This window comes from Pelodiscus sinensis, chromosome 5 (genome assembly GCF_049634645.1).
Source record: "Pelodiscus sinensis isolate JC-2024 chromosome 5, ASM4963464v1, whole genome shotgun sequence".
NCBI lineage: Eukaryota > Metazoa > Chordata > Testudines > Trionychidae > Pelodiscus > Pelodiscus sinensis.
This window is the reverse complement of record NC_134715.1, coordinates 37,037,072-37,062,110: the sequence shown is the minus strand read 5'-3', so window position 1 is coordinate 37,062,110 and position 25,039 is coordinate 37,037,072. Positions and strand designations below refer to the sequence as shown.

At 43.0% G+C, this 25,039-nt stretch overlaps 1 protein-coding gene across 1 annotated transcript; it reads right to left on the bottom strand.

Annotated features, from left to right (window-relative positions):
• Window positions 1–1,268: 1,268 nt before the first annotated feature.
• On the bottom strand, window positions 1,269–10,374 carry EXOSC9 (exosome component 9). Its single transcript, XM_075929825.1, has 12 exons — window positions 10,215–10,374; window positions 9,978–10,072; window positions 9,041–9,160; window positions 8,813–8,915; window positions 7,689–7,826; window positions 7,155–7,237; window positions 6,779–6,911; window positions 5,925–6,013; window positions 4,624–4,770; window positions 3,801–3,988; window positions 2,618–2,696; window positions 1,269–1,527 (listed from the first exon to the last, which is right to left on the bottom strand). Exons 1-12 carry the CDS (start codon window positions 10,278–10,280, stop codon window positions 1,443–1,445), a joined length of 1,326 nt encoding a protein of 441 aa, XP_075785940.1. The 5' UTR covers window positions 10,281–10,374; the 3' UTR covers window positions 1,269–1,442.
• Window positions 10,375–25,039: the final 14,665 nt, after the last annotated feature.

Sequence of the window (25,039 nt, the reverse complement as noted above, 5' to 3'; positions counted from 1 at the left end):
ATGCATCTTAATGACTATGATCACCAGTCTTCACTTTCATGTGCTGTTTTTGAAAAGCTCAAACATGCTTGCAGAGAGTGGGTCAGGGTTCTTGTGTGACTGAACTAATGCCTTGGTTTTCTTAACATTCTTCTGTAAGACATACTACCATTTTCACTCTTGGATTGAAAAATTATACCTCTTTAAAGAGGCTAGATTTTTATACAATATATGCATATATAGGTAAGCAGTCCCCCTCTAATTTTTTGCACATTAGGGGTAGAATAAATGTAGCCTTTAAAAAGACAAACATGAGTGCATGCTTCCTATTATACTGTTTTTAATGGCAACTGAACTGCTCTGTTCCCCTCCATTTCAGTGTTATTGTTGTGACAACTCTGCTTAGGTGAATAGATATTCTAATCCTCTTGTAAAACTTGATTTGGAGCCTGTATGGTTGGAAAGCACAGCTTTGTTCACTGCATCTTTCTTCCCCCTTCTCCTTTAAAGCCCAATAATTTCCACATTTCCTGTCCCTTAATTAAGCTAGAATTCACAAAGCTGCACCAGTAAGCTAAACCTTTTGCTGAAGCACAAGCATCTTGTACAGACAAGTGAGTTTTGCCCAGAACTAGAACCCCATTGCAGGTTTTTCCTTTTTAAAAAAATGGTTCATTGAGATATGGGGCGGGGAGGAGAGGAGAGAACTGCTTTTTTTACCTACGTTTTAAAGTTATTGGAGCAAAATTGAAGTCTCATTTTTGCTGTATTTCTATTCTTGTATGTATTTCCATGTCTATTTCACCCTCTTCTTATGCTATCTAGCAAAGCAGTTGAGATTAGTTTTGTCTTCTGTTACAGTACAGATCCTTTCCTATACTTCTTACTTTTGTCCTGGGTGTTATAGGATAGGTTTCTTCAGACGGTAGTATTTAATTTTTTACAAAACATGGTTAAACTGATAGTAGTTTAATAAAATATTAGCAAATACTATGGGCTGTCTTTTTTTTTTTTAGTTGTTTAAATCATGTTCTTAATGAACTAGACACTGCACTTTTAGCTCCAGCAGGCATATTCTTCCAGTAATTCTATTTATATAAACTAGGGGATAAAGCCTATGCGTAGATTTAATAGGAATCAAACTCTGCCACTCCAGACCCTTAATACTTACAGTAGTTTCTCAAAGCTTTTTAACTTTAATTGATGGAATTAGTAGTACTTACAAATGTACTATAATTCAGTAATACATGCAACAATTCAAGTTTACTTTCATTGTTTTTCTACTTAAATGCTGGCACTTCTAAATGTTTCATTTATTGAAATATACATTATATAAAATATACACAACCCCCTGAATTTCAGAAATGGGTGAAGGAAAAGCAAAATTGATCTACAAAAATACATTCAGTACCTTAATATACAGTATCTCATTTCAATATCTATACAATTGACAAACATGACAACTAACGTGTAGCTCTCTTCTTTTTTCTTTTTTTGTTAAATGCTTTCTTACTTGAGGAATTTTCCTGTTTGGCATTGGTGTGAGTTCTGTGAAGAAACAATATTTTAACCTAAAATGAGGCAGGTTAATAAATCACTGAGGGGCTAGACTTATGTTCCTTAACTACCATCCCACCTTACAGGTTTAAGATCTCAGCTCTATACATGACCAAGCTACCACAATGCTATCCTGTTTTAATTGTAACAGGGTTTAAAGAAACACCCATCCAAATTGAAAATAGCTTCAATGTCACAAGTTCACATTTAACAAAACTAGTCAGTCTTCTGAAAAGGTAGCCTACTATCAGATCCATGAAACTATTAAGGTAAAGAAGGGAATAAACCTAAAGTGTAAAACAACACAGGCTCCTATTACATTAGTGGGTAGAGTTAGGAAATATGGACTATATCCTATTCACTAGGCAGAATCTAGTGCAGCACCCCTGTGCAGTAGAGTAGGTAGTTGTAATCCTCCTTTTTGCTACAGTGGGATAAGTCAGAGCACCCAAATATCCTCTAAATTTCACCAGTAGGGGCACTTCCATGGGCACTGCTTTGAAGTACCGATCAGCCCAAACCCTGGCTGCTTTCATTGTACCCTCTATGCACAAGGGGACAGGGAGATAGATTGGATCTGCTGATTCAGGGCAAATGTCTTTTTATTTGGTTTGTGCTAGAGTAATGGGGTTCTCGCTCATAAGGGCTCACATGCACTACCATAATACAAATAAATACACTGCCCAAAGACTCTCCAACATAATCCAGGACAAACTAGGGACTTAATTATCTGAGTACTTGTATTAGGACAGTGGTTCCCAAACTTTTCAGGATCATGCCCCCGTTTTGATTTTTGAAAAACCCTCATGCACCCCCCCCCACCAACAGCAAATCTTGGGGGGGGGGGGGGGGAGAGAGAAGCTAATCAGGGCAGCAAAACATAATGGGGCTGGGCTGCCTTGCACCCCCCTCCTGGAATTTCTTCACACACCCCAGTTTGGGAACGGATGTACTAGGAGGAATGTATTCTTGACAAGCGTAGGCACAAGGAAATATACTACACTTGAGGACATTCCTTGTCTCAATAACACTATGCAGTTTTAAAGATTTCTTCCCCTTTAAACTACACCTTTGTAATTACCGTGTTTTCTTTGATGTCTTCTCTGGTTCCAGAATGACAACTCCCTCCTCTTCACTGTCAGAGAGTACAATTGGATCATCTTACAAACAAGAGAAAACTGTTATATTACCAAAGCATTATATTACACTCTCAGAAATCTGTATGAAATATTACCATATGCCTAGAGAAGTTTTAAAAGCAGGGTGACATTTTTGTAACTAGTGTGCAGCTCACTGCAATCACCCTTTGAGTATAATAATTTTAAAACTGATACTTTACTTAGGTATTCTAAACAGAACACACTTATAGCGTGGCAAAGTTTGATTTAGGATCCTGCCGCCTCTGCCACATTTCTAAATACAGTAAAAGTCCATTGGTCCAGCATCCAATGCTCTGTCACTCCTGATGGTCCGGCACCATCAGGAACCCGGAAGTGCTCCAGCTGCCAAACAATTGGAGCTGCTCTGCACCCAGCTTCCCCAATTCAGCCGCTGCTGAAACTGACCAGCATCAGCCACTGATCAGTTTCAGTAGCGACTGACTTGGGGACTCCTGGGGCAGAGCAGCTGGGGTGCTGCCGAGTTGGCTCCTCAGCACTGCGGGACCAACACAGCAGCACCCTAGCTGCTCGGCCCCAGGTGTCCTTGATTTCAGCCGCTGCTGAAACTGACCAGCAGCAGCTGAATCAGGGATGCCTGGGGCAGAGCCAGACTATGGGAAGGAGGGTCTGAGGTGGCATCCCTCCCCCCACCCCAGACCCCTCATAGCCCCCCCCCCTTCCAATAGTCTGGCATATCTGATAAACCGGCACCCCTTGGGTCCTAAAGGTGCTGGATTATTGGAAGTTTACTGTAGTAACTATAGGACAGAGCACCAAGAATGTTTTCATTGGTTTGTTTAGTATTTTGCTTTGATTAGACCTTGACATAATGGAAACAGGCACAAAATAAAGTGCAGGTCTTTTCCCTAAAACTACCTTGCTTTGTTACCCACTGATCCGAAGTATGGCATTTCCCTTTCCTCTGCAATACCACTCCCTCCTGCTGTCAAGTCGTTCTGAGGCTGGATATTTAGTTCGGCAGATTTAAGGCATAATGCTGATGTTTTCCCTTTCTTACTGCCAAAGAGCTAAGATACTCTCAAAAACCAGAATAAATACATGCAAAGTATTTTCAGTAACATTCCATTTAAAGCAAATACTAACCCTTCTTAGTTTCACTCACGACATTTATCTCTTCCACTTCCATTTTCTGATCTTCTGAGGCAGTAACATCATCACTGTTACTTTCTTCTTCCTCCTCCCTCTCAGATTCTTCAAGATCGCCCCAGGAATTCTCTATCCCCTCTCCAATTTGGGCTGTCCCAGGCAGCCGCAGTATTGGTTCGGCAAAACTGAGCTAGTTAAGTAAAATCCAGGAATTACCAGAATTCTTATTTGTATTCTCACTGTACAGCATGTTGGAAGAGAAATTATTTGGCAAATTTAAATACCAGATTATTTATGTATATTGGTGAGTTCCAAGGGCTGAACTGAGCATGTGATATAGGAAATTCATTTGAGCTAAATGGCAACTCTGGTCTTGTGAATGGCTGAACAAAGTAAAAATGCCTAATCTATGCATAATGAATGAGAACTGATCACCTTCATAGCCCAAATTGCCATGAAGAGGCTAGCTGGGTTCCTCTTTTGCTGCCTGTGCTGCGAAAGTAATATCCCCTCGAAGGGGATCACATTGATGCTGAGTGATACCCTTCTTCTGTATCTGTGAAATAGAAATTAACTTCACATGAAGTTGCACTTGAAAGATTCAGAGGCATTAGGGGAGTAATGGAAAAAGGAGATAATTTACACTCTGCTAATCAACATGCTTTTCTATGAATTCTTCTATCCAGATACATAATTTTATAAATAAAACAAAATCCAGATCATCATAACGTAGCATAAAAGCCAGAAAACTCAAGAGGTACTTGTGATTCAAAAACTTTAACAGTGAAATACCACTGTCTGCTCACAGTAGAAAAGATACACATCTAAAGGAGGATCAGCCTTGGTGATGATTTCTTCAGCTTGCTCTTCCACATCATCAGTATCAACAGGAGCTCTTTCCATTTTAAAGGCTGAAATCTTTTGATTTGGTATAGACTCTGCAAAGCCAAACTTTCCACCTTCTTTCCTATATATTAAACACAAAATTATATTTCAAGCCATTTCATATTTTAAAAATCAAATTAAAGAGTAGCTATATAAAGAGATGTGATTTACAACTACACTAAAAAAATAGGTTAGCTGATTAAACTGTGAAATGGAACAATTACAGCAAATTTGTTTCTGAACAGAGATGGTATTGAACTGAGAAGGCCCAAGTTTCCCTTAGTTATCCAAAAATAGCATTTTTCTGAATGTCACTGTTTTGTTTATGACATATTTAGATAATTAAGCTTTTATTTTTCCAGTTTTATTCTCTCCTCTCAAGGTTCTCTCTCCCCCAAGGTAGTTATTTTGAATCCCACACAGAATACTATTGGTTTGAGGCTGTCAATACAATCATCTCTTTCCAGAAAATAGAACTATTAGTTGAGTCTAATCAAACTATGGGTTGGATCTCCCTGGTCCAGTACCCTCAGGACCTGAAGGTATTTTGCTGGACCAGGGGAGGTCATTTCTGCGCCCCGCCCCGCCGCCCAATGCCTGACTGTACTCCTGGCCTGGCCTCCTGGCAGGCTTCCCACATGTAACCAGCCTTGCTGCCCTCCCAGGGCAGCCCACAATCCTGCTGCTGGGGCTCCTGGCCCCACCAGCCCTGCCGCAGCAGCACCAGCCCAGCCAGCCTGCAGTCCCACTGCCAAGATGCCTACCCGCTCCCTTTTTCCCTCTGCAGCAGATTGCTGCTCAGCCATTGGGGTTCTCAACCCAGCCAGCTCTACCAGAGCAGCACTGTGGTCCTGCCACCAGGGTTCCTGGCCCCACCACAGCAGACTGCTGGCATTCTGGCCACCCTGCCACCAGCTCAGCCAGACTTCCACAGCAGGGCTCCCAGCTGCTAGCCTCCGTGCAGCTACCCTAGCTGGGTTCCCAGTCTCCACAGTGTTCTTGCCTCTGGTCCTCCACCATGTCTCTCTAGTCCAGCAACATCCATGGTCCACCAGACCAGGGAGTTATAGTTGAGAGAGGTTAAACCTGTATTAGTTCACCATTTACTGAAAATCAATTAGCTGTACAGCTTCTCCTTCACTGACCCCCTCAAAGCAGGAAAAACAGTACATGAATAACCTAACCCCACAAAAGGTTAGTATTAACTTCCAACATGTTGCATTTTAACAACCTCACCTAACTTTCCGGTCATTCTCCAAGGCCTTTTGAATTAGTTCTGTGATCTCTGCTACTTTAACACCAGTTATTTTACTGCATCTCAGAACCTGTTTGTAGTGAACAACAGTTTATTATCATGCAATTAAAATAAATGTAACTTTGTACTTAAAGTGAAAACATGTACTATTTTTTGTAGTGCTAGATACTAATGCCCATTGAATGATGTCTCAATCAGAAAGTTCAAATAGAAGGTTCCTCACAAACCTTTATAGCTTACAACTTGTTTGATAGAGGAAACAGAATGCTTTATGTTTAGTTAGTATTGTGTTTAACTTGAGTGCAGTCTGTCAGTATAGTATATATTGTATATGCTGGTCTATATTCAAACTATCCAATTTATTAGTAGTTACAAATGAAGCTATGTATCATCTTAAGAATGCAAAAGATTTCCAATATTATTAGCCATAAGAAAAAAAAAAAGTTTACAGGGTTAAACATTTCAAGACTAATTGCAACACAAATACCAACTGACAAGTATTGGAGCCTGGCACCTTTAATTTATTTGTTATAGTAAAAAAATAAAGCTCATTTTTAGAAAATCTTTTAAAAATATCACTTAGAGACGCTAATGGATTGTTCTGTCAACTACTGTAAACTCCATTCAAGAAGTACAGAGTATGACAGTAAATATTTGGAGATACAGACCATCCCTCCAAAGTACTTTAATGTTTATGTTTCCTATCCAGTTGCCAATGGAATTAGAGATACCTTTGCTTTACCACACCAAAATACTAAGTGCTTCAATATAAATATTACAATATATTAAGAAGTTTGTATCAGAGAAAACAATTAGTCAAAAAACTGCCATTTACCTGCTCTTTTAACAGCATAATCCCGCCACTGGACTGGATAGTACAAATCTCACGATGTTTATTCATGGCAATGACTAGGAGGCCATCCATTACACGTTCTTCTCGTTCACTGGGGTCAACCAACAAATAGGTCCTGAAATGATCATTGAACAGGACACAGTAAATTAAGGCTAACCTGCTTGCCCGAAACTTTAAGAGCAGAAGACAAATTACACTGAAACAAGTTTCTCAGTTTTGAGGATGAGTATACCCATGGAGACTAGTTTCAGAAGTGTGCATTTTGTTGGCACTGCTATTTATGGAAACTTTACATATTTATTCCAATTCTGCAGAAACTGGTAGATGATCTGAAGTCAGTACCATAATAGAAACTTACCCTTGCTGGAAGAATGCAAAACTGACACAGATAGGCATGTGATGGATGCTCAAAGGGACAGGATCACGTTCTTCAGGGGTATACTAAAAATATAATCATGGTGGCAATTTGTTACTTATTTAATTCCATATACTGTATAAGTTTAAAAGGTAGTACTAAAGAAATTAGGCATTCTAAAAAGATAGAGTAAAAAAAAGCTTAGTCCTAAAAATTCATCAAAACTTGATTCTTGCTCTTTTTAAAATGTTTTCCAAAATATTACCTATGTAGGTAACTATACTGCATCCACCATAGAGCCAATGGAGCGTTTCCAGTTTGATTGAGAAATACAAAAGAGTGCTATAAAATTGTCTTCCTTATTTAATGTTTAAATAGTTACGATCTCTCAAACTGAAAACCAAGAACTGTTTTAAGTAGCTCTTCCCCTAAGATTTAATTTGTCTTTATTGACAAAGATCCATTTTATATACAGAAGCTATCATGAATGATGTTTTAACTTCAACAATACCACTGCTTTCCTTTTATCCTACTCACCAACGTTACTTCCTCTCCTTGCACAGATACATCTGGTCTACGGAAGTGACATAAAGCCACTATTGCTGCTATACTTGCAGCATCAATAATGTTTCCATCGTGATTCAACAAATGCAGGTCCACACGAATTTGCCACACCTAAATTATAAAAAATAGGTGACAATTCATGAAACTGTTGTATGACTGGTAACTTGTATTGATTTTCCAACACCTTTTCAAAATAACTTTTTACTATTCATGTTGAATGGAAGTATAAATTTATTTCTTGATCATCAAAAAATTAGGATAAAACATATCTGAAGAGAAATAGTATCTACTTTCAATACTGATTGCGATAAATTAAAATTGAAATATGATTTCATGCAAGTAATTAGCTTTAGCATGTATATAGTACCTGTTCGAGAAAATAGGTGACCCAGGAGCGGATGGGTTAAAGGGACCTTTGTATTGCTTACGCATGTTTACTTTGGACCCCCAACAAAATTTTCCAAGTGGCAATGATTTGGCACCAGTTACACTCGTTTATCTATTTTGGTATGTTAATTCTCACATTTATTACTACTTTTTATAAACTCTTATTTAGCAAAGTTAACTTCCATACAATGAATATTAATAAGCAGGTGATGAATACAATTATGCCAACCTCTGTTTGTTGTTTACTGGTTTTTAATTAAATTAGCATTACATACTGTCTTAATTAGCAGCTTACAGGGAGGGGGGAAGTGCTCTGACCCTTCAAGTATTTTTACAGAGCAAGTGTAAAGACAAAACAAAGAAAACGGTATTCAGTGCAACTATCTCCCTAGGCTTCAAGGACAAAAGGGAAAAAAATATACACAAAAAGCCAAAATGCTTGCTCTGGCTAGAACCCCTATCACTATTGTATCTACCCCCCCACACCCCGATCCCTATTCATTTTTACATATCCCAACAGTCCCACTGACTTTTAATCTACTATGTACAATCTTTAAAGTTAGACACATATCTATGTTTGCACAGCTGAAACCATAGTCTTTTAAAATAAAATCAGAATTTTTGGTCCTCAAAGACAGATTGACCGCTACATGCAATATATTAGTCCTCTAGTATTAAAGATCTTTTGATTTTATTAGTGTTTTTCACACCTTTACACCAGCAACAACACAGAGAGATTCAGTGTCTATACATTTTGAGTTTCTGAGGCATCTTTCTAATAGTCGATTCAGTTTCACCAAAAGCTCAGATTGCCTAGAAAAACAAACAAGAGATTGGTTACATATCAGTTGTGAGTTATAATAATCCTGATAAATATGACACTGAATAGCTTTCCTTATGCCATCCTTGTCTGTTGTCACTATGGAAAGGGCACATACCTGCCAGGCTCAAAAGATGGTGAAGCCATTGGAGAGAGCTCAAGATTGAAGAAAAGTATACCCTCTGTAGCTCGATTTAGCTTTGGAGAAACAAGTTCACATGAAACTTGTCCAAGGACTCTGCAAAAGAACCCCGCCCCCCACACAAACCCTTTAGTATAGATAACAAAATACTTTAGTATAGATAACAAAAATAATATTTAATTAAATTTAATATTGAAACAACTTGCACCTGAATTTTACTGCATGGCTCCAATTTATTACTGCTTATGTAAGCCTTGGCCATACAGCTAAAATGCTAGTCACTAATAGGGAACAAGCAAGAGCTAGATGTGAAGAGCACACACTGGACACTCAAATTCCTCGGCTTTATTATCAATTCTACTGCTGTGTGAGTGCCAACAATTTACTTGTGTCCAGTGTAAGCTGTGTGCTTGTGTGGCTTGCTCAGGAGAGATTTAAAGGCCTTCTGGCTGATTGGAAGAATGCCTACAACTAGTTTTTTCCTCCTACCGGTGGTGCTCATTCAAACATGCCTCAGTGTGCATAACATAATTTATTCCACACATGGATGGGAAAAGATTAAGGGAAACATCGCTTATGATTACTTCAGCTCCTCCAGTCTATACCATAGAGCTACCACCTACTTCGCACAGGTGCTGCAAATTTGCTTAATTCGAGATGTCGGGCCGGAGGGATTAATGAGTTGCCACTAGCCAAGGTCAGGTCTACATGCACGTGACTGGCTCATCTGCCGCTTCCGACGCGGTAGCTTCGGACACCTCCAGGGAGACCGATCTCAATTTGTTCTCCTCTCTCCCCCCCTCCCCCCATTCATCGCTGTCGCCTCCCCCAGGCTGTGGCGGCCCCGCACCGCGTGCGCGAGCGTCATGGGAGCCCTGCGCCGGGCGCACGGGGCGGGGTTTCCCCGCGGTACCTGGTCCTGCCCAGCTCCACGACACAGCAGCCGTAGTCGGCGCCGAAGGAGACGCGCACGTTCCTGTAGTCGTAGCTCTGCCGCCCGTCCAAGCGCTGCGGAGCCGAGAGCAGAGTCACCAGCTGCGCGGGGCGGGCGCAGCATCGGGCCCCGAGCGCCCATGGGAGGGAAGGGGAGGGGGGGGCTTGGCCGGTGGCGGCGCCGCCGCCGAGTGGGGGGGGGATTTCTCTCTCGTACCTTCCTCTCCTCGATGGCGCGCAGCAGGAAGCGCCGCTCGCAGTTGGACAGCGGCGTCTCCTTCATGCTGGCGAGGCTTGGCGGTCTCCGGGCCCGCTTCTCCGCGCGCGCGCCTCCCGCACGTCATCAAGAGGCGACGGGACAGGCGGACAGCCGTGCGCAGGCGCGGAAAGGAGGGGGCGAGGCACGGCATTAGGAGAGCGTCACCGCTCCTTTCGCTAGCCGTGGTGACGTCGCCGCCGCCCGGGCGCGTCTGGGGCCACAGCGCCGGTATTCTACGTCAGCAGCCGCAGGCTGAGTCTCCACAGCCTGCAGAGCTGGGGGGAGGGGTGTCTGTGACGTGGGACGCGCGGACAAATGTGTCCGGCCCAGCCAGGTGCGCCCGCGAACATTCCACCTTCACCCCGCCGGCCGGTCTCGCAACACGCTGCCCCGTTGTGTAGGCAGGGGGGGTGCTGCCTAGCAGCATCGCCGCTGCTTCCTGCACAGTGGCAGGCTCGGGGTAGCTGTGCAATCTGTACCTAAACAATACTCACTGTCAGAATATGGTCTGAAGAAGCGGGTCTGCCCCACGACGCTCATCCCCTAATAAACTGCTTTGTTAGTCTTTGAAGTGTTAGGACATGGCTGCTTTTTTGTTTTTTTGAAAAAGGGTAAAACAAGGAATAGCCCTGTCGCACCTTAGAGATTAACCAAAAATAGAGATCCTATCATGAGCTTTCCTAGACATAACCCACTTCTTCAGATGCCATCTGAAGAAGTAGGTTGTGCCCATGAAAACTCATATCATCCACATTTTTTTGTTTTGTTTTGGTTAGTCTCTAAGGTGTTGCAGGAGCATTTGTTGTTATTTAAGTTTTTTATTTTATTTTGGGGGAGGTTAGATAGTTGAGGTAAATTGGAGCTAAGTAACAAGATAGAACATTGGGTGTGTCAACACAGCAAAGTTATTTCGGAAGAATGGCTGTTATTCAGAAATAACTGAGTAGCTAAGCAGCAATTCTATTATTTCGAAATGATTTTGAAATAATGGACAGCTTAATTCAACTTCTGTAAACCTCATTCTAAGAAGAATAACGCCTATTCCGAAATAGCTGTTTTGAAATAAGGCATGTGTAGACATTCCACTTGTGCTATTTCGAAATAGCCCCTCGCTAGGGCCATTCTTAATTATTCTTCCTGAGGCTCTAAATTGAGATAACACATCTACATTAGGGAAGCCTGCCTTGGACTAATTTTGAGACTTCCCTGTAGTGTTGGTGTGCTATTTTGAAATAAGCTATTTCAGAATAACTACAGGCAGTCCCCGGGTTACGTACAAGATAGGGACTGTAGGTTTGTTCTTAAGTTGAATCTGTATGTAAGTCGGAACTGGCATCCAGATTCAGCCGCTGCTGAAACTGACCAGCGGCTGACTACAGGAAGCCCGAGGCAGAGTTGCTCTGCCCCGGGCTTCCTGGAATCGGCCGCTGATCAGTTTCAACAGGCTTAATCTGGACGCCAGTTCTTACATACAGATTCAACTTAAGAACCCCAGGCGTCCCCAAGTCAGCTGCTGCTGAAACTGATCAGCGGCTGATTCCAGGAAGCCGGGGCAGAGCAACTCTGCCTCGGGCTTCCTGTAGTCAGCGCTGGTCAGTTTCAGCAGCAGCTGACTTGGGGACGCCTGGGGCAGAGCAGCTTGGGTGCTGCCGGGTTGCTCCAGTAGCGCCGCTCTTCGGCGCTACTGGACCAACCCACCAGCACCCAAGCTGCTCTGCCCCTGGCGTCCTGATTCAGCCGCTGCTGAAACTGACCAGCAGTGGCTGAATCAGGACGCCTGGGGCAGAGCAGCTGGGGTGCTGCCGGGTTGGTCCAGTAGCGCCCAGAGCGGCGCTACGGGACCAACCGGCAGCGCCCCGGCTGCTATACCACAGGCATCCAGAGCAAAGCCGCGGAGCACGGGGGCAGCGGGACAGCCGCGGCGCGTCTGGGCTGTCCGCTGCCCGCGTGCTCCGCGGCTTTGCTCCGCTTTGCTCCCCGTCTCCCTGGTCTGTGCGTCTGGGCTGTCCGCTGCCCGCGTGCTCTGCTGTTTTGCTCCCCATTTCCCTGGTCTGCTGGAGACCAGCAGACCAGGGAGACGGGGAGCAAAGCCTCTGAGGACGCCGGCAGCGGGACAGCCATGGCGCGTCTGGGCTGTCCGCTGCCCGCGTGCTCCCCGGCTTTGCTCCCCTTCTCCCTGGTCTGGGGAGACGTGGAGCAAAGCCGCGGAGCACGCGGGCAGCGGACAGCCCAGACGCGTCACGGCTGTCCCGCTGCCGGCGTCCTCAAAGGCTTTGCTTCCCGTCTCCCTGGTCTGCTGGTCTCCAGCAGACCAGGGAGATGGGCAGCAAACCCCGTTCGTAAGTGCAGATCCGACATAAGTCGGATCTGCGTAACTCGGGGACTGCCTGTATTCCAGAATGGCTTATTCTGAAATAACTGTGCAGTGTAGACATAGCCACTGAGAGTCAGGACTGTTGGCTGTAAACACAATTTACGGGACCATGGGAAATTTGGCCACACCCAGCATAAGTGAACATCTGGCTAACTAAAATCATGCCATGGTTGATGTTGGACCAGAGCGTGCTGGAGTAGAAATGTTCAACCCATACCTGGTAGAGATTTGGTTAAAAAGGCTAAACCACCACAAGAAGAATGTATCCAATATGTAGAAGTAGCGAAGACTTAGAGCTTTAGCCGTACCACATTAACAGTTACATCTTTGAGGATAGTTTTGGCTACGTCTGAAGTAACCATGAATAAAATAGCTATCATAAGACAGGCCACTGGTCATTTTCTACCTTATATTCATAATCTTGTAGTACAGTCCAATAATATATTAACTAACCAAAAACTAAAAATACTATACAGTTCCAAACTAGTGTGAAGCAGGGAAAGAAAAATCATTTTGCTGTGTTAAAAATGGTGCAAAATAATACCCACTGTCTACACAGCAAACATGCAATATTAAATAGATTGTAATTTGAGCCTCATTACTTGTCTAGCTTTTGTCCTCAATCCTGCAATTTGACTCATCACAGGTGCAGACATATGGGGAGCCAATTGCATTACTGCAGCCTTATTTGCTAATTGCAAAAGCTTTGGGTTTCAAAAGAAGCAGCTTTGATTTTTTTTTCTTATGAGTTAGATTTTAGTTCTAATTTGAAAGTACTATTAGTAATTTCTGTTATTGCTCTCGTTTGTCTATACTTTGCACAAAATATGTTAGGTTAAACACTACTGATCAAGCTAAACACTACAGTGAAGATTAACTTCAGTGCTTTATTCTCTTTCTCTGTTCAGAGCTCCAAGGTGTTTTTACAAACTCCAATTTAGTCCTGACCTTCTTTTAACTTGAGTATTTGTGCGTCTAAACTTTTTCTAACTTTCTTTGCTATTATATGCTGAACTGTTTCTAGATTTAGTTTATAAATTATAAATACAGGAGCTAGTGGAATTAATGCTTTCACAAACTCTGTGTTTTTATAATTTAACAACAGTATATGATGCATTTTATAGATTTGGCCTTTAGTAATAATCCTAGCCCCATCTCAATCTGCAAAAGACCCTACTGTTCCATTGTGAAAAGTGTAGAGGTTGGGATAAGATTATAGGATTGCCATATGTTTGGAATTGGTTTTTAAATCACTTTAGCTTCAACAGAAAAATGAGAAGCTGCTTTGGTTTTTTCCTTGTAATATTTTTTTAAACAGAGGTCTTTATTTAGATTATTTTGGTCTTTATTCGTTTTATTTTTTTAAATTAAGATTCTATATGTATTTTTGCTGATACAACTTGGGTCAGTGACAACGTACTCCTTTCGAAGAGTGACTGAGGGCCAGACACTCTGCCATTCCCTCCTGGATCCAGAGACGTGAGGTGAGTATGTGTGGTCCATAGTGATTTTGGCACTTACTGTGTCACCTACCTTGTTCTGCTTTCTGACTGGTGATGGCACTGGGCAAACCCCATCTCCTTCCTCTACTTCTGCAGGGAGCAGGAAATCCAGCCAGGGTCTGGCCAGACAATAGTGGCTCACTGACCCAATGCTCTCCTCTCAGACCTTTGTCTATAAGCCAGTAAGACAAGAAGCGGAGAGACTCCCACAGCCATCTTCCTACATTAACTCCCCCACTCGTGGCTTCTCCTTATGCCACATAGCAGTGGGTCTTGGTCAGATGCACAAATCATGGCAAATAGTGAGGTTTTAATGCGGGACTCTTAGTATCAGCCTCTTCCACTGGTTGCTGGATTGGAAACACTGAACGGGGAATAGGAATGGGCTCTTGTCCTGTCCCCTGGAATCCAGCCAACCCCACTCACTGAGCCATGTCATACACTACCAAACGGTCCTTTCCTTCCCCACCCTGTGTTCCTGTGTCCCAGGAGCCTGCTGTCCTGGTGTCAGTGCCCAGCACCACAGATCTTCTGCTTCATGGATGGTCAGGCCTTGGAGAGACACACAGGTCTCATTCTGCTTGTAATGTCTGAGTCCCTCCAATCTTATTGGTGGCTGTGCAGTGGGCAGAGTCCTCCCTGCATCCTTGGCCCAATAGAATTGCAGGATGTGGAGTAGACTGGAGACAGAGATACTCATCCCCCACCTGGGCTTTCTCTGAGAGAAACTGGCTGGGGTCTCATCACCCAGCTGTGTTCGCTCTCAGTCCATTGGGTCCTATTTCCCAGCAGGGCTGCAGGGACTGGGATCCCTACTGTTGAGAAACAGGCCGGGGAGGGGAGGCTACTGGCTCTGGGTCATGTCCAGGGTCAGAGCTATGGATGGGACCCAGGAGTCCTTACTTCTAGGCCCCTTCACTAACCCTGCACATTCCCTCCCACAGCTAGCTGTTACAAACAGGGCCTCATGTCCGGTCCTCTTGCCTTTGGGAAGTAATGTGCTCTACTGGGGTGACTCTTCTGCACCCACCCTCCTTACCAGACCCTGCACCTCCTCCATTAATTACATAGCAGTAGCTCTTGACTTCTTGCCAAATTCTTGGAGTGCCCCCTCATCAAAAATTATTGCCACCTCTGCCTTGGAAGCAGGCTGGAGAATGCAGCATGTGTGCGCTTTGGTGGAGTAGTCTGCAAAGGAAGTGGGGGATTCCTGCTGAGTCTATGAGTACAGAGGAGCTGCTGGCAGAGGGAACAAATCATAAGCTAAGCACCTGGGAAAGTGCAATCTCTCACGTGGTGGTGAAATATTTCCCACTATGTGCTCTGACTGGCTCCTGACCACTTTTAATCTTTGAGCTGGGTGACTAGACTAATGGAAAGTTACTGGCATTCACATCCCAACAGACTGCTACCTCAGAGTGCCAGTTACGGCTTTCTGTCCTCTAGCACTGTGCAGTAGCAGAGAGGAAACTTCTGAGCCCCAAGTCCTCCCAAAAGCACTTCATTTTCTAAGAAAGACAGTGACCATTTGAGAGGGGCATGCCCCGAGGGGCAGCGCTACGGGACCAACCCAGCAGCACCCCAGCTGCTCTGCCCCCGGCTTCTCCGATTCAGCTGCTGGTCAGTTTCAGCAGCAGCTGAATAGGGAAGCCGGGTGCAGAGCAGCTCCAATGGTCCGGCTGCCAAGCACTTCCGGGTTCCCGATGGTGCCGGACCATCAGGAGTGCCGGAGCATTGGATGCCAGACCAAAGGAGTTTTACTGTAGTTATTTGGCTGCATTCTCACCTTTTCTGCATTACTCCCCCAACTACCTTCTGTCTCCAAACTCCCTCTTGTACCCTCACCCCATACCCTCTCCTGCCACCAAAATCCCTTCGAGACCCTGCCCTCCTCATTCTGTTCTGCAGCCCACCTCTCACCCAGATTCTGCATTTCTATCCCACTTGCTGGCAGCCGTGTCCCGCACATTGAACCCCTCATTTTTGTTCCCACCCCAGAGCCTAAGGAGGTCCATAAAATTCACTAACACCAGAACCCCAGAAAAGTAAATCTGGCCTATGGGAAACCCTGAACCTCAGTCCTCCGTTTCCTTTCCCTGCACCCCGTAGGGCTAGAGCACCAGAAGTGTGAGGTGTCTCAGCTGGGGGCCACATCAGTCAGAGGTGGGGGGTTTTGGAGGATTTTTTTTGCTTTTCACTTGTGGGGTCCCCAAATGATTTTTCTGTGGGTCAGTGGCCCCCAACCTAAAAAAGGTTTCCTATGCCGGTCATAAATAAAGAAAACATTGAAACCTTTTGTGTTGGACATAAATTAATATTTTACTTTATTTAAAATGAAGTTTGATAAACTAACACGAGAAAGTTAAAATGCTTAATCTGTTTAATAATTTAAATGAAACCGTTCTCCCTAGCTGCAGCTGGTTCAGAACATATGGTCACCATACCCAGCCTGCCCCTTCCTCTTTCCCGGCATGCAGATCCATAAGTAGAAGTGAATATGTTAAATTTTGGCACACCACTTCTGAAAGATTGTTAACCCCAGTCCTAACCCCAAAATTCCTCGAATAGGTTCTGGTCTATTTACATATGAACTTTGGTAACAAACAGGGGAAAACTGACGGTACTCACAAGACAACTGTAACTGCTGATTTTGTTGTTGTAATGTGGAACCTGAATCTTAGGAAGTTCACAGAGCACAGCAAACTCATGTCACAGAAGCTACTGAATAGCCATCAAATGGAAATGAGTTCTTCTCAGATCCCAGATGAGTTATATTTGAATGAGTAAGGCAGAAGAGGCAGGTGCAATAGCCCACTACTAATCTCCTCAGTGATCTAGAACCTCCAACCCTTGTAGATGAAGACCTTTTCTATTGAAATTTCTGAAACAACAAAATTTTAGAACTTTGAAGGCACATGAAATTTTCAGGATTGAGGATCAGAGCCACTCATACACACAATACTTACAGACTGATCTCATCTGTTTACCTCTCTAGGCACACTGGCTACATCTAGACAGCAGCACTATTTTGGGATACTGGAAGTATTCCAAAATAGCTATTCTGTGTCTTTAAACGGGCCTGTTATTTCAAAATAACAGGCACGTTATTCTGGCATCTCTATAACCTTCATGCCACAAGGGTTAAGGAACGTTTGGGAATAGCGCTTTATTTCAAAATTAGATTGAAATAAGATATGCAATTTGTGTAGCTCAAATTGTACATCTTATTTCGAGCTACAGATACAGTGTAGATGCACCCAATAGACTAATAAATGAAGATATCAACTGTGAGCTATTATAGAAAATGCTTAAACTTAAAATGTTTAATCTTGTAATTGAACCATGTTAAAAGGGAACAATACTTTCAATACATTCAATTTTATTTGATGTGTTTGGTTTATTTCAGTTTAGAGTTTTAAGTTTGTGTACAGCACACAATGTATATCCTAGTCTGTTAGCCATTTGAGAACTGCTTTTCAGTTAATAGAATTGTGCTTAACTGACACTTGTCTGAGCTAATATTATAGACAATTCACTATTATGAAAATGTACAAATATTTGAATAGTAGAAAACACTGCAACTGTATTTTCAGGACAGTGGTAGGAACTGTGCTTTCATATATGAGGATTTTGCTTGTGTTCTATGCTGAAGTAATTAGACTCTGCTATTTTCCTCCTCTTTAGGATAACTTTTCACCTTTTTTATGCAGGATTACTCAGAATCTGTTTCTTCTAACATTGTCTAGCTCTTCAATCTATAATACAACTTTACATGAAAGTTCCCAGATGGGTATGTTTGACTAAAGAACTGATCCAAAGAGAACAGAAATCAATAGGAGTCTTTCCATTGACTTCAGTGCGCTCTGTATTTTCTTCTGTCCTGTAGAGAGATTCTATTATTGCATTCATCACTATTACCTCGGATGGAACGTCTACACTGTAAAACTGCCCATGGCAGCAAGTCCCAAACCCAGGTCAACTGAGCCAGGCTTGTGGGGTATGCATGTATACGTTCCCTTCTGAAATCTGGTGAGAAGAGTGGGTCTGAGAGTCCAGGCTCCAGCTCAACTGAACCTCTACATGCTGTTTTTACTCCTTACCGCAAGCCTTGTGAGCCCTGGGCTCTGAGATTTGTTCCTGTGTTTTTTATTGGCAGAGTAGCCATACCCCCAGGCTACATCTACACTGGCGGCTTCTTGCACAAGAACAGCTCTTCTTGCGCAAAAACTTGCCGGGTGTCTACACTGTACGCGTGTTCTTGCGCAAGTAAATTTACAGTGCAGCGTCGGAAAACAGAGCTTCTTCCGGAAGAGTTATTCCTCTCCCCGCGAGGAATAAGCCCTCTTGGGCAAGAGCTCTTGCGCAAGAGCGCAGTGTAGACAGGCAACATGAATTTCTTGTGCAAGAAACCCCTATGGCTAAAATGGCCATCAGAGCTTTCTTGCGCAAGAGAGCGTCCACACTGCCATAGACGTTCTTGTGCAAAAGCACATGCCAGTGTAGACACGCTGTCGTGGAAGACTTTTTGCACAAGAACTCTTCCACAAAACAGTTCTTACACAAGAAGCTGCCAGTGTAGACGTAACCCCAGAGTGTTCCAGGAGTGGATTAAGGAACATGACTGACACCAGTCTCATCCCTTCCTCAAGGAGAGAACTGTTGCTTTGTATTTGTAGTATCAAAGAAACATGCTTACCCCTTTTTCCAGATCATATAGTGGAAACAATGAGGTGACAAAATTTGAAGATGATACAAAGCTACTCAAGATAAGTCCAAAGCAGACTGTGAAGAGCTTCAAAACTAGGTGAGGGCAACAAAATGGCAGATTAATTTTAATGTTGATAAATGCAAAAGAATGTACATTGGAAGATATAATCCCAACTACATGTATAAAATGATAGGGATTAAATTAGCTGTTACAACTCAAGAGAGATCTTGGAATCATTGTGGATAATTCTCTGAAAACATCCACTCAGTGTGCAGCGGCAGTTAAAAAAAACAAAAAAAAAACAAGCAAACAGAATGTTAGGAGTCATTAATAAAGAGATAGATAAAACAGAAAATATCATGTTACCTCTATATAAATTCCTGCTATACCCACATCTTGAGTACTGCATGCACATGTGGTTGCCTCATCTCACAAAAGATAACTTGGAATTAGAAAAAGTTCAGAAAGGCAACACAAATGATTAGGGATAGTGAACAGCAGCCATATAAGGAGAGATTAATAAGACAGCCTTTTTAGCTTGGAAAAGAGATAAATAAGGGGAGATATGATAGAGGTCTATAAAATCATCACTGGTGTGGGAAAAGTGTTATTTACTTTCCATAACACAAGTGCTAGGGGTCATTAAATAAAACTAATAGGTTGTATGTTTAAAACAAAGTATTTCTGCACACAAGGCACAGTTAACTTATGGAACTCCTTGCAAGAGGATGTTGTGAAGTTCAAAACTATAACAGGGTTAAAAAAAGAGCTAGATAAACTCATGGAGGATAAGATGGCTTTTAGCCAGGTAGGCAGGGGTGGTGTCACTAGCCTCTGTTTATCAGAAGATGGGTATTGATGACGGGATGGATCACTTGATGGCTGCCTATTCTGTTCATTCCCTCTGGGGCTCCTTGCATTGGCCTCTATTTGAAGACAAGATCCTGGGCTAGATGGAGCTTTGTTCTGTCCCAGTATGGCCATTCTGATGGTCGCTTAGAGTGGTTTGTGGTGGTCCATAGGTCTTGGAGGAAATTTATCCTACAGTTTCAGACTTACCCCTGAGAAAGTTCTCTTCTATACAGTTGAGCTTTACACTTATTGGGAATAGTTCCACTGTTTCAGAGATGCATCCATCCAGCCCATGGGCTGGAGGCTCCCCATATCCCTACTTATAATTATTCATTTTTCATTTATTAAACACATTGCTTGGGGTGAACATAACTTTAATTTCTTGTAACCAAGGGGGGCCATAAGAAGTGGTGGCCTAGCCCATGGGCCAGATGCAATTCACTAGGGTTAGCTACTGGTGGATTCAGTGGCTTTGTTTACCTGAACCTCCAGGCATGGAGCTCTGCAGCTCAAAGTGGCTGCAGTTTGCTGTTGCAGCCAATGGGAGCTGTGGGAAGCGTAGTGGGCTGGGCCACACTGCTTGCCATAGCTCCCATTGGCTGGAAGGCCTAACCATGGCCATCAGGAGCTGTGAGCAGCTGTGCCTGCAAATGCTCAGGTAAAGGAACTATCTGGTGGCCTGCCAGCGCCTAACCTTAGCGAACCACATCCGGCCCATAGGCCAGAGGTCCCCTACCACTGAATTATAGGATACTCTACAAGACCTACTTAAGCATATTACTGCAATTTCATTAAGTACATAGAAAAGGCAGCCAATGTGCAAATCTTTTGTTTTCTTAGCAATTAGTCTGTCTGTATTCATACTGTGCTCATACTTGTATTCAATTATCACACTGTTTATTAGTCTCTCCCTTTGACAATGATAAATAACAATCTTGTGATCTTTAGAATAGGCAATACCCATTTTCCATAAACAGGCGTGCAGGTCCAACACCCACAATCTTGTCACTACAGGTCTCCCTTTCCAAAACGAAGTGTAATTGGTGCCACTTTGTAAAAATTCAAATATAATTTACATTTGAACAACAGAATGGGTTCTAACATGTTGTTTCATTTTTTCACTTCCCCTTTCGCCTCCACAACCCTTAGCCCTTTTATTTGGCTAGACTTGTCTGCCTGAAGCTTTAACATGTCCCTGTCGTAGTAGACCTACTTATACTAAAGTGTTAGTATGTATTGAGTTGGAGCACCTAGAATTTCTTTTCAGAGGCTGTTGTGGTGTATTCTGTTCTGTGTGGTTTTAGCAGGCATGCCAGCCTTCAGGAAAATTATTCTGTCATCTCACAAATTACATTGTGACAATATGATTAGCCAAGGGCATAAACTTGAGTGGAATCCAAGCAAAAGGTAACTATCAATCCCACTGCAGCTCTTGACAGTACATAGTAGGGATTCAGCACAAACTCTCCTTTTGCAGATCTCTAAAGTTTTGGGAAAGGCAATGCCACAAATGGTGCTGGATGACTCACGGATGTTCTGGGTGTGTGCCTGACTGCCTATGTGTATGACTCATGCCAGGAGATGCAACTGATGAATATTCATATAGGATGAAATGTACTACTCTTGGCATAAAGCCTGTGAAAACAGGTTTTGAGAACTGGAGATGGATTAAGCAGGGGTTGGTTGAGATTATATGTTAGGAGGCTTTCTGGATCTAAATAAACCTCCTTTGTCCACCCTCACTGGAATTTACTTGTTCTAATCTGGCTATGTAGAAACCATTCCATGATGTGCAGAGTCTCTCTGTACAGTTGTTCTGTATAAGGCTAATAAATTCTGCAGATGGCATCATGTGGGGCATGTTGTGTTGGGAGACAGGAAGGGATGTTTCCTATTCCTAATAGCTATGCAGTATCTTGCCTGATATAGATGGAGAAAGATATAATTGTAAGATTTCTGAGTTCCTGGTTTTTTTCACTTCCTCCTGTGGTCAGATGCAAACTAGCTGTCACCAAACTTTGGGAACCTAGTGCCTCTCTAAACTGACATTCAAGGGCTCAACTTTTCTAGTTTTTCCTTTGAGTGCAGTGGGTCAGTGAATATTTACATGTGATAGAACGGATAGATAGGGCACTTTTGGAATCTATGTAAAAGAATAGATCAAATTTAACATGGTCTTTTACAAGTAATTTTAAATCAAGGAATTAGTAACGTAGGCAATTTCTAAAAGTGGATGATCTTGCGGTCATTTCTTTGTGGTTGGAATGCAAAGTCCAAATTTGTTGATTCACCCAGCTTCCATCAAACAGATGTGAACCTACTTTTTCCACAGCCTGCATGTGTAATCTTTCTAAATAGAGGTACAGTAATGTCTCACTAAGTAAAATTATGGGGCACAATGACCCAATCTTTAATTTGATTACCACAACCATTTTGGATTATCATGAGCATATCTGGTGGACTGGTTACTCTTTGAGGCCCAGTGCTAAGTACCCTCTGTTTCCATTGTCTTCAGTGACATGCAGCATCTTTAAGGATGGGGCCCACGCCTTCTTTTTACTATATCGTTCCATAAGTCCTCTTACAATTTCTTTTTATAGATCGTGAAGTACAAATATATTGGCCATATCCTTAGCTGGTATAAACTTGCATAGTTCCACTAACTTCAGGGAGCTTTCCCTTTGTGGTAGCTTATATTTGCTTCTTTCTGGTTTGTCATATTTATATTGAGATCCATCATTCTATAGTAAATAGCCACGAATTCTCATTCTTCTGCTGTTCTTTCATCCAGATGATTAAGAGATTTGCCAATAGTGGCATTTCTTTGAATTCACATCACTTCTAATTGATAGTAATTTACTCAGCACCTCATGGGTTTCAGCCCAGTGTGATTTAGGGTTTGTCTGCACTTAAAACACTACAGGTGCATGCCTGTGTAATGGTTCACTGTCCACACTACCGATGCTGACAGAAGCTCTTCCACTGGTGCCCACTTCCAGGGGTACTTAAGTGGTCAGAAGAATTCTCATTGGCACTAGTGCTGTCTATAGAGACTCCGGTTGGCTTAACTACATGACTCAGGGGTGTGGATTTTTCATGTCCCTGAATGATATAGACAAAGGATCCTATTCTCCAAACATAGACCAGGCCTAGGCTTGCTCTTAAATTGTTTAAAGAGTGGTGTTAAAATCTGGAGCAGGAAGAAACTTTGGTTATAATTATCATCAGGGCTTGCCAAGCGGCTGCAAGCCCTACTCGCCAGCTGTGCGGAACAGCATGCTGCGCATATGCAGACCGCGCTGCGCGGCCGCACCTGGCTAAAATCTACTCGCCACGGGCAAGTAGATTACATTAATTGTTGAGCCCTGATTGTTATCAATGTGTTACCTATTCCTGCTTATTCACTGATAGCTTCTCTGTGGGTGTCTGTGTTCTTGCAGCCAGAGGAGTGGACTGACAGTGGAGAGAGTCTGGTCTTATTAATTCTTATGTCATGTCTGGATATGGAGATGGATGAGTGTTGCCTACTTTGTCCTGTGTGCTTAGTATGCAAATCTGTACTAAGCCACTTAAATAACCAGTCAGTATTTAGAAATAATCTGTGTCCCCCCAAAGGGGTTACAACCAATGTTCTTTCTAATGTTTCCATATATGTGTGGAATAAATTTGTGCATGGAGATGTGCAGATGTGCACCACCTCTTGAAACACATGCTGCCAGCTGTGGGTGCTGTGCTAATCCACTGGGTGGAATTTGAATTTTTTTTGGAGGACCATATACTCAGCTTACAGGGAACACTATAGCTAGCTTCAGGAAGAAGGTAAGCAAAATATTTTAATTGCCTTGTATTTTGCCCAGCTTGTAGATTCACAAAGCCATGCAAAAATGGTGTTTAAATTGCGCTGTGAGCCTTTGGAATTGTCATTCATTTTCTATCTCTTACAGAGCATTCAAACACTGTGCAAATATCCTATGTACATGTCATCTGAAAATTCAGAATTCTTTAGTTGGCCAGACAGGCTGCTTTCTGAGTGAAATAAGTCACGGAGTCTCTGTGTCTGGCATGGGGCATGCTGTGCTGCTTCCTTAATAAAATAATGGAACACTTAAAATCTTTATATTTCAAAGCATTTTACAAAGGTATCCTGGTTTCATTTTACAATTAGGGGAACTGTAGCACAGAGGGGAGCTTGCCTTATCTGGAGACAAAAAGTGAATCCAGAACATGGCCAAGAATAGAACTCAATTTCCTGCCTCCTCCTCCTGTACCTAGTTTGGCCTTGAGGGAGAAAACCAGTATATTCCCTAGCGCGAATTATACTGTGTCCAGCAATCAAATTCTGGCCTCCTGCAGTCTCATGCTGCTAGGTTATCATACTGCCCCTTCATGTTTCTTTATCATCCTTTTCAGTATCTTCTATCATATACATATTGAGCATATTTTAAGCTATATTTATTTCCAAACTAATAACCCACTTTGAGTTGCCAACTGTTGGTTCCTGTGTGGCTCACAGCCTAATTAATAATCACACACTTGTCTTAAATACCTACTCTGTCAAGAGGAAACTTTCCATAGTATTAAAATAGCTGTTCATTTATCCTTTCAATTCCATAGACTGTAGCTACTGGCCTACTGTAGGAGCTGAAGCCAGTGCTAGAATCTGGCCCAAATTGCTAACTGTTAGTATAGAAAGCTTTAACTGGATTCAGAAAATTATGTTCACAATGCCCCTGCAATGGAGCAGTTCACTTTGTATGTGAATAGGCCCACAGTGAAAAGTTATAGCTTGTGAAGGAGATACCTGCGTCTTCTCTAGTGGCACACATGAATATTTTCCCAGTGAGAATGAGGCCAGGTCTACACTATACATTTAATTATAACTATGATGTTGCACATCCCTGAGAAACCTAGTTATACTGACCTTAGTGCCCTCCTCCCCATGTTGACAGTGCTATGGCAACAGGAGAACTTCTCTTGCACAGAGGTGATGTAACTAAGCCTATGGGAGAGAGCTCTCCTTTCAGCTTACAGCAGGACTACTCAACATGTGGCCTGCAGGCTGCATATGGTTCACAGCCCATTTGTTAGCAGCCTGCAGTGCGGTCTGGGTATACATGGGGCTCAACATACAGCCCGCGGGTGTGATCCTTTGAACATGGCCTCCACCGGGAACATGCTTCACAACAGCGAGGGGTCTCCTGGGCATTGAAAGATGCAAGCGTGCAGGCTGGCTGGAACAGACAGGTACAGGATGTTGGCATTTCTAGCCCCCAGGGAGGAGGTGTAGAGAGTGCCAGGGTATTGTGGGATGTGCTGGATGCTTAGCCTTGTGGGCAGAGCCTGAGAG

Coding starts and splice junctions, on each gene's coding strand:
- EXOSC9 (XM_075929825.1), bottom strand. CDS start 10,280: ATGAAGGAGACGCCGCTGTCCAACTGCGAGCGGCGCTTCCTGCTGCGC. Junction 7,238..7,688: donor AAGGAGAGGAAGTAACGTTG/GTGAGTAGGATA, acceptor TTATATTTTTAG/TATACCCCTGAAGAACGTGA. Junction 6,014..6,778: donor TTATGCTGTTAAAAGAGCAG/GTAAATGGCAGT, acceptor CACTACAAACAG/GTTCTGAGATGCAGTAAAAT.